The sequence below is a fragment of the Cebus imitator genome, unplaced genomic scaffold, assembly GCF_001604975.1.
Source record: "Cebus imitator isolate Cc_AM_T3 unplaced genomic scaffold, Cebus_imitator-1.0 Scaffold439, whole genome shotgun sequence".
In the NCBI taxonomy this organism is placed as follows: domain Eukaryota; kingdom Metazoa; phylum Chordata; class Mammalia; order Primates; family Cebidae; genus Cebus; species Cebus imitator.
Genome location: NW_016107754.1, coordinates 1359156 through 1369162, shown reverse-complemented (window position 1 = coordinate 1369162; position 10007 = coordinate 1359156). Strand labels below are relative to the sequence as shown.

The following is a 10007-nucleotide window of genomic DNA, read 5'->3' as shown; positions in this document are numbered from 1 at the left end:
GGATTGAGAAATATTGGGTTAAGGAGGGAATGATCATAAAATTGAGTTTGCTGGTAGAGTATACATTTGAGAACATTTTATACTCTTTCTCAAACCTTGAAAGACTTCAGAATACTACTGTAGTATTTTTCATTCCTTGGTAACACACGGATATAATTTGTGTTTTGCTTTATTTTTTGTGGGCAAGTGGGGCCCCACTTGGATGTGGAGGAAAAGACAGTTAATAGGTTTCTTTTTATCATGATGGTACCTTAAAGAGCACTGAAAATCATATTGTGAAATGTTTGCATGTGTATATCATCTTTTGTAGAAACTTCCACTAGAAGTTTGAAAATGGATAACATTTTATTTATCTGTCCCAGTTTACCCCAACAAAATCAGTTAGCATATATTAGATGATAAGTGGTTGTCAAATGAATACATAAATGTAAAGTCAAGTAAGATAATATTTATAAAGTACGATTCTGTATAAATCCATCGAATACATTTCTCACCTCAGTGTTATCTCTTCTGGAGTCCAAAGTTAATATTAAATAAATCATATATGACCCTATATTATGGTTCCTATGCAATGATTCTGTATGGAGGCAAAAGCAATACTATAAATAAAATTTTCTGTTCAGTGTATAATACTGCAATATGTTCATATTTTGAGCTAAGGTTAAAAGCAAAACCTGTCAAGTGATTCCTTATTACCCAAATAGTTAATAATTTCTAAATATGACATTTTTTCTCAATTAAAAATATTTTGGAAAACTGGACAATTAGAAGTTTAGGAACCCCAAACAAAAAATAAAATGATCTATTTAAGATAGATGTCTCCCTAACCTGTAATATCTTCGTAAACAAACACACAAAATCTCAACCCTTTTAAGACCTTTTTCCTTTACCTTGAAACAGTGCTATAAGTTTTTCTTCCTATTTTTTTGGTCTACTGCATATCTATTAAGGATGCAGTGTTTTTCATAATCAGCTTGCTGTTTTCTCTACCACCATCCAGTAAGGGCATGACCTAATTTGTCTTTCTTAACTTGAGTCCCTAAAGAGATATGGCACCTACCACCATTACCAGTCTTTGATACGCTTTGGTTGCACTTTCAGACAATAATTCAGTTGTTAGATTCCTTACTATAATTTGTGTTCTTTGTGAGGAGACGTTCTTAATGCACCTTATTTTCATTTAAAATAGGCATCCCCATGTGGAGGATCAGAGGAAGGAAGAAACTGAGAATAAACCAGAAAAATCATCATCTGTTCAACTGGTAAGACAAAGTTTAATTTTCATTAACTTTTATTTAATTGATAATAACTAATTATATATGCAAATGCTGTGATAAATTTAGCTAGTTTAGTTATGTGTTAAAATCTTTTGAGTGGGTCTGCTTTCCTACCTTCATTAGTAAAATGGTCCAATTGAATCTTGCTTTGATGATTGATACTGTGTCTCAGGGTTGTCATTCTAAATACCATTCCTCACCATAACTAAAAATTAGGAAAAAAATGAATAGAGTTATCCATAAATAGCCCAACAGTCAATTTTAAGAAATCCGTCATTTTTTTTTTTTAGGGAACATTCAAGCAAAACAACAATAAAACTACGCACATATAAAGAAAACACACATATATACATCAGAATTTTATTTAGTAAGAAGTTTGAGTCATTTTTGAGGTTAAGTTTATTATTTATTTTTATTATCTTTATGGTTAGAACTCCTAGGTCTAAATGAGAGAGAATAACTGCATTATACAGAAAAGGCTTTTAGTACCAGTGATATGCTTTTGTGGTAGTTAAAAATCGTTGTATGAACATCATATGTTCATATATTTTGTGAAAGGTTGATGAAGAGCTCATTAGTATAACTTTTACCTTCCATATAGTTTTATGTAATGATTAAATCCACTTGTTAATAAGTATATCAGTCTGTTCTTATACTGCTCTAAAGAACTACCTGAGACTGAGTAATTTATGAAGAAAAGAGGTTTAATTGAATCACATTTTCTCAGGCTGGACAGGAGGCCACATGGCTGGGTAGTCCTCAGGAAACTTAGAATCATGGGAGAAGGCAAAGGGGAAGCAAGCATATCTTCACATGGCAGCCGGAGAGAGAGCAAAGGGGAAGGTGCCATACACTTTCAAACAACCACATAATGTAAGAACTATATCATGAGACAGCACTAGGGAGATGATACTAAACTATTAGAAACCACCTCTGTGATCCAATCTCTTCTTATCAGGTCCCTCCTCTAACACTAGGAATTACAATTCAACATGAGACTTGAGTAGAAACATGTTAGCAGGAACATAGGTAGGAAAGTTTGCAGAGGTTATCCAGTAACTTAGGAAGGGAAAATATATAAACATAAAATAACCATGGTATTCACCTGCATGAGGTTATCACTGTAAACAATGTTGCAGAGGAAGTACATTACATGCAAATATATGTAGAATTGTACAGTTGAGCAAAGGCAAGAACCAGGGGACTAGATCCAGAAAAGGCATTTCTATATATAGAATTAGGAATACAAAAAGCGAGAAAAGTGGGCACTTTGACCTGAATTTTGTTTAGATATTAAATCAATTTTGTCAAAGTGGATTAAGCATCAAATATTATGACAACTAACTTAAAAAATTAAAATTCTGGACCAGGCATGGTGGCTCACGCCTGTAATCCCAGCACTTTGGGAGATTGACTTAAGCAGGCATATTGACTGCTTAAGCTCAAGAATTTGAGACCAGCCTATACAACATGGTGAACATCGTCTCTACTAAAAATACCAAAATTAGCCAGGTGTGGTGGTGCGTACTTGTATTTCCAGCTACTCGAGGGGCTGAGGTGGGAGGATCACTTGTGCTTGGGAGGTCGAGGCTGCAGTGAACTGTGTTCATGCCACTGCACGCCAGCCTATGTGACAAAGCAAGACCCTGTAGGCATGAAGTTTATAGTATTTCCTGTTGAAAAATGGTTTGTCATGCTATAATCTTGCCTTTGTATAAACTTTTAAATTAGTATCAGATGATTCCACAGTTACTTTTGACTAGAATTGACCTTTAGTTTGAATTATGTGCACCACTGATATTGGTCATTCTTTATAAGGGGTTTTTCTAGTTACTTGGTAGAATTTTTTTTAACTTTTTGAAAAATTTCAAACCTATAGAAAGATTGCAAGGATTGTAAAATGAATGGTAGTACAATGAACATTCTTCATAGACAGTAAACTGTTAACGTTTTTCTGCATACATAATCTTATGAAATGCTATAAAATCTAAGGTACATTTGTTGAATATAGATGGGGATGGAGGAATCTTAATGTAGCACTCAAACCCATTTTTTACGGTGAAAACCTCATGCAGGTGAATACCACATACCAGGGTTATTTTATGTTTATATATTTTCCCCTCCTAAGTTACTGGATAACCTCTGCAAACTCTTTGTGGCAACTAACTAGAGAAGAGAAGGGCAGAACATCATACTTAGATTAGGCAGATAGTCCTGCAGTGGACTTTATTCATTTCTAGTTATTTACAGATCTATTAGAGAACTGAAAGTGAAAGAATTACCCCATACCAGGGCATTTTCAGCATCTCAAGCTCTATGCGGCTTCTACAATAAGAAATTCTTATTTTCAAAGATCAATAGCAACATAATCATATTCCTAGAAGTTTCAGCAGAGTATAAGATCTCTGGCTTCTTAAGGTTTGAAGGAAGGCCATCATCCATCTGTTATAGGCCATTTATCTCTGTTGTCCTCTGGTTCTTCACAACTAATGTTAATAGATATTCCAGCAGGACTTGATTGTGTAGTTATCAAATTACTAACGCCTTTATTAATTCCGGAAGAATAAATTCCTGAAAATTATTACTATTTATGGAGCTCTGACTGAATTGAGATGTCATTCTGCTTTACTACTTTGTTCACAATTTTAAACTATTACAACTATTCATTTTCAAATTGCTATGTATTTAATAGATGAAGCATCAGTCATATAATGTAAAAAGCACAGTTAGATATAATTTTCCTGTTACTGAGAATATAGGTAATATTTTAAGTTCCTAGAAAGCAGAGAACGTATATTATTCTTCCTTAGATTTTCTATAGTTCTGTCATAGAAGCTAGAAGAACAAGGTAAAGGGAGCTTTGTTCCTTTTTTAATGCTTTGGCTGATTTTGATAATAGAGTAAATGAGAATATGCATAATTGTGTAAATTTTTAATCAAAATGTCTTCTAGGACAAACAGGAAAAGAATGTTCCTACTGATCTTGTTCCTGTTAACCTACTATTAGAAGTGAAGAAGTTATTAAGTGCAATTAATACTCTACCAAAAGGTGTGGTTCCTCACATTAAGAAGTTCTTACAAGAAGATTTTTCCTTCCAAACTATGCAGGTAACATCATAATTTGATCTTTGTGGCAGAAGTGCAGCTGTCTCTATATGACTTTTTTAATTAAAAAAAAAAAAATTTAACCACACAGTGTAGCCAAAGTCTTGAAAAATATCTCTGTCTTATCTGTTGTAAAGGGCTTTGGTACAACCTTGACTGTAGACTTTTAAAACATTGAGCAAATAGAGTCATGTGGTGCTAGCCTTTTAAGAATAATGGTAGGAATGTGGGTCGGTAGCTTGTAAGCTGTTGACTACAAGGTCTAGTGTTTATTCCAGTCCTACTAATAACCTATAACATGCCACTCTGGGACAGGGGACTGCTTTTGGTCTCCTAACTCAAAATGTTAACACATTTGGCTGGGCATGGTGGCTCACACCTGTAATCCCAGCACTTTGGGAGGCCAAGGTGCGTGGATCACTGAGGTCAGGAGTTAAACCAACATGGTGAAACTTCATCTCTACTAAAAATACAAAAATTAGCCGGACATGGTGGCACATGCCTGTGATCCTAGCTACTCGGGAGGCTGAGGCAGGAGAATCACTTGAACTTAGGAGATGGAGGTGCAGTGAGCTGAGATCATGTCACTGAACTCCAGCCTGGGAGACAAAGCAAGACTGTGTCTCAAAAAAAAAAAAAAGTTACACATTTGTCAAAAATTTATTTTCAAAAATCATATCCAAAACTTTTGGAATTATTCATATAATATTCCAGAGGATATATTGTAGATTTCCATCTAGAAAGTAGTTTTCCTGTATAATTTGTGGTAATTTTTAGCATAAAAAGGGTACCATTTCTTAAATTAATAGAGTTTTCTGAAGTTAAAGAAAATTATATACTCTTTTCTTTGTGGCAATTAACTAGGGAAGAGAAGGGCAAAGCACCATAGTTGTCTTGAGAAGGCTACATTTGTGTTTCTATGAAAGAATATATAATTATTTCCATGAAACACTTTAATACTAGTATCATTAAAAATTCTAACAAACTCTGGAGATATTCATAAGACTTTATGTACAATTATAACATTAACTGAGATAATTTACCACAGTATAAGGCAATTCTGGCTTGAAATTGATAGAATAATGCCATCATTTCCCTCTTATGTTTTGGAAATCACTTAGAAACAAGACAGAAATCAGTAGCCTTCAGATATGTAAAAAATACCAACTAGAATGTAAAAATAGAAGAACAGTACAGTCATCTTTTGTTATCTGTGGGATGCTAGTTCCAGAACAGCCCTCAGTACAAAAATCCAAGAATGCCCAAGTCTCTTATGTAAAATGACATAGTATTTGCATACAACCTGTACACCTTCTGTATACATTATATCATCCCTAGAATACTTATAATACCTAATACAATGTAAATGCTATATTGTCTTTTCAATTTTTAAAATTATTGTATTCTTGCTATTTATTTATTTTTCAAATAGTTTCAGTCCATAGTGGGTTGAATCCACGGAGGCAGAACTTGTGGATATGGAGGGTGAACTATACTTATTTATAGTAATAACAAAACTGAAATACTGAGTAAAACACTTAAGAAATGTACAAGATAAACTAGTATTTCCTTAAGCTTGTTCTGAACCACTTACATGAGAATATCTGACCCTGTATCAATTCTAAAGAATCAAAATCTCTGGGGATAGATCTGGGAATCTGCATTTTAGCAAGTACCCAAGCACTGATTGTAGTCACATTAAGTTTAGAAGTCAGTACTCCTTATTAAAACAATAAATAAAACTTTCTAAAATTCTATTGAAAGTGTAAGAAATGACCACATGAATGGAATAGTGCATGTAGGAAGACACAGTATATTAAAGCTGTCAATTTTCCACAAATTAAAATCCACAAATATCACATAACTCCAGTAAAACAATAGGATTTTTTTGGTTAGTGTCCCTAAATGCCAAGTCTAAAGTTCACATGGGAAATAAGAGGAAAAATAGCCAAGAAAATTAAGAAAAGTATAAAGGAATAGGGCTGGGAATTTGCCTACTTAAACATTAAAAGTTATTATGAAGCTTTAATAACTAAAAGATTATGTTACTTGTTCTTTATACCACAGACATGTCTAGAAAATAGAAGATAAGTTCCAGAAGTAGACCCAAATATCTACAGAACTTTCATGAATGATAAGATGGTAAAAATAGGTAATACTAAAGGAAACAGACAAATCAATATCAATGGGATATTTTAACATACTTCTGTTAATAAATGAGAGAACATGGACACAAAATTAGTAGAACTATAGCAGACTCGGTCTACCTGAGACACATATATGAACACTACACCCAACAATGGCAGAATATGTATCCTTTTTAAGTGCACACAGAACATTTACAAAAAATTGACCATATACTAGGTCACAAAGCAAGGCCCATCAAATTTCAAAGTATCAAAACATAACAGAGTATGTTCTCTAACATTCAGTTAATCTAGAAATCAATAAAAGCAATAATCTAGAAAACCATATGTTCATAAGTTAAGAGATATACCTCTAATCTAGGTAACCAACTGGTCAAAGAAGAAATCACAACAGAAGTTAAACACATTTTTGAACTGAATAAAAATAACATATCAAATCTTGTGTTATAAGATAAAGCTGTGCTTCAAGGAAAATTTATAACTTGCGATGTGATGTAAATATTAGAAAAAAAAGAAGCAAGATTGAATATCATTTATCTAAGCATACATTCAAGAGGTTAATGGAAGAACAGCAAACTAAAAGCACTCAAAAAGGAAATGATAAAGAGATTTAAAACTAATGAAATCTATTTAAAGCATAAAATAGGAAGGATCGATAAATCCAAAACTTGCTTTTTTGAAAAGAACAATAAAATTGACAAATGCTTAATAAGTATGTCCAAAAAAGAAAGCAAAAATATCCAAAATCATGAATGAATATGAAAACATAAATACAAATACTGTAGCCATTGAAAATAGTAAAGATAATTCTGCTTATTGGAGTAGCTGCCTGGTTTGTCTCATAGCAACCGTCCTCTGTGAAGAACTGAGAAAACTGGACAAAATTTTTTCTAGTTATTTTTATTTTTGTTTTTCTAGTAAATTATTTAATTCAACCTGGGGTAGAGATGATTCCAATCTTTACTTGTTCTTTGAAGAAGGGTCAGTTTCTCTACTTTTTGTAGCAGACTCTGTCAGTGCTCTTCCCATACCAATTGGATCCTACCAATATTTTCCGTATGCCCTGGACAATTATAGTTTTTCATATCTATATCTCTATGCCTCAGGGATTTTTTTTTTTTTCTAAAACAGGATAAAGTACTTCTCATGGCAGTTCAGAAAATCCAAGGAATTAATATTTCCCCATTACCCCAGAAAGCACTCAGTCAGTAGGTCTTGGAAGTTATATGAGTATCCCAGTTGCCTCTTCTGTTTTGTTGGTTAATACTGATTTGTAATTTTGAGTTTTCCAAAATTTCCCAGTTGTAATAACTGCAGTGGCCCACCATGGGTAACTAGCTTAATAACACATCCTTTAACTTAAAGCCTACTTTTCCTTTACTTTATTACTTTTCCACTTTTCTACCATTGTCTCTGTTCTTCGCAAATAGACTATTTCCACTGAAATCCTTGAATTCTGGTCCACTTCCATTGTAACCGAAACAGGGCCTCAGTCAAAAGAATGAGCTGTTTATCAGGGCTGCTCTTCCTTACAGACTATGCACTCCAGTTTTCTCCGCAGCCTCGCAAATCTGCTGAAGGCTACGCCACAACTGAATGTAGCAGTTACTTTAATGAGAAAATTTGCTCCAAAAGTCAGCTTCCCAGAGATTTCCTTTCAGAGGTGTTCATTTTCATTGTCTTGGTAGAATTCCATTGCTCTCAGATAATTAGTTTTTATGTTTTGTCCAGTTGTTTTAGTCATTCTCACTGGGGAGATTGATTTGAAACCACCTAGACTGTTTGACAGAGGTGGAACTTCAGTATTATGTTTTATATTTCTATTCAAATTCAAGAGATATTGTTGAGTTGGCTGTGAGCCTGGAATACAGGTGATAGTTCTTGGCCAGAAATGAAAATTTGGAAACTGTCAGTGTGTAGACACTATGTAAAATTATGATAGTGGAGTACTTTATCTAGAGAATATGTATTGATAGAGAAGAGGCTCATTCAATTGATGGCTAGGGAGACTGAAATAAAGTATCTAGTCGGCTAGGAAAGAAACAGGAAAATATTATATATGGAAACCAAGTTAATGGAAATGTAGATTAAATTTTCCATGCAGATTATACATCATTAAACAGGTAATGTAATTTAAAGCAAGCACTTGTCAGGTAGAAGGCATTGGGGAATGGACACAAAGACATAGTCCTACCTTTCATTTCAACCATGTAAATAAACTATAGTACATAATAAAGCATGCATTAGCTCAGCTGCAATCAGATTGCAGCATAAAATGGTTTACCCCTTTATTGGTATTAATGCCAGCATTCCTGTTTACCACAGGCTGGCTCAGAGCTGAAAGATTTTAGCTATTTCACACAATAGAATGTATGAGAGTGAAGTGGGATTACCACTTTCCTCTGAAGTAGGTGTGGATGTTGCTAACCCCTTGACAGGTATAGGAATGCCTTTTTAAAAAATGTTTTAAAGAAATAGTTACAAATGACATTCATTAGACAACTTAAAAACTACTTAAAAACAAACGTGAGAACAGTGTATCTGGATGGTATGGATTTTTTTTTAAACCATTTTCATCCTATTTTTCAAATTTTCTCCAATGAGCATGAATTATTTGTATAATGTAAACATATGTAGATATTTGTTCAGACTTAAAGACTTTTTTAACTAAATTATTTTCCACAGAGAGAAGTTGCAGCTAACAGCCAGAATGGTGAGGAAATTGTCCCTGCTTTGACTTTACGTTTCTTGATAACACAACTGGAAGCAGCACTCAGGAACATTCAAGCTACTAATTATACTGTAAGTGTTTGCCTTTGAAAATGTGAAATAATGGACTGGGTCAATATTTCTCAGTGAGAAAACAGCTAATGCATGCTTATTTTAAGGTGTGGGCCTATTTTTATTTTTCTCTTTTTACCTCTAGAAAAGGGTACATATAAATTTGTTGCCTTCCTGTGTCTAGTACTTTCTTATATGACTTATAGATGACTTATATGTCTTGTACTTTCTTATGTGATTGTAATAAGCTCTGTAATAAGCCTATTCTAGTCCCCTTACCTACCACAAAATTCTTCATCTTAAGATAAACTTGAACTAATAGAAATTGACTTTCCCAATTAGAAATAGAGAATCATAAAGTTAAAAAAAAATAAGCCAAGTATAGAAGGACAAATACTGCATGATGTCGTTTGAATGTGGAATCTAGGAGTTGACTCACAGAAGCAGAGAATACAGTGATGGTAAGAGGTCAGGAGTATAGGCCGAGGAGATGTTAGTCAAAAGATACAAAATTTCAGTTAGATATGAGGAACAAGTTCAAGAGATCTATTGTAGAACATAGTGACTATAGTTAATAACAATGTATTATAATTTTGAAAATTGCTGAGAGTAAATTTTAAGTATTTTCACCACAAAAATTATAAATATGTGAGGTTATACATGTTAATTAGCTTGAGTTAGTCATTTCACAGTGTAT

At 33.5% G+C, this 10007-nt stretch overlaps 1 protein-coding gene across 5 annotated transcripts in view; it reads left to right on the top strand.

Moving 5' to 3' along the window:
* DZIP3 (DAZ interacting zinc finger protein 3) overlaps nucleotides 1-10007 on the top strand; it is a 109113-nt gene that overhangs the window by 16780 nt on the left and 82326 nt on the right. For all 5 annotated transcript variants that reach the window (XM_017510414.2, XM_017510417.2, XM_017510418.2 and 2 more), the window contains exons 3-5: nucleotides 1190-1262; nucleotides 4230-4385; nucleotides 9215-9331. In XM_017510414.2, coding sequence (XP_017365903.1) covers nucleotides 1190-1262; nucleotides 4230-4385; nucleotides 9215-9331 — 346 coding nt within the window. The remainder of the gene's footprint in view (nucleotides 1-1189; nucleotides 1263-4229; nucleotides 4386-9214; nucleotides 9332-10007) is intronic.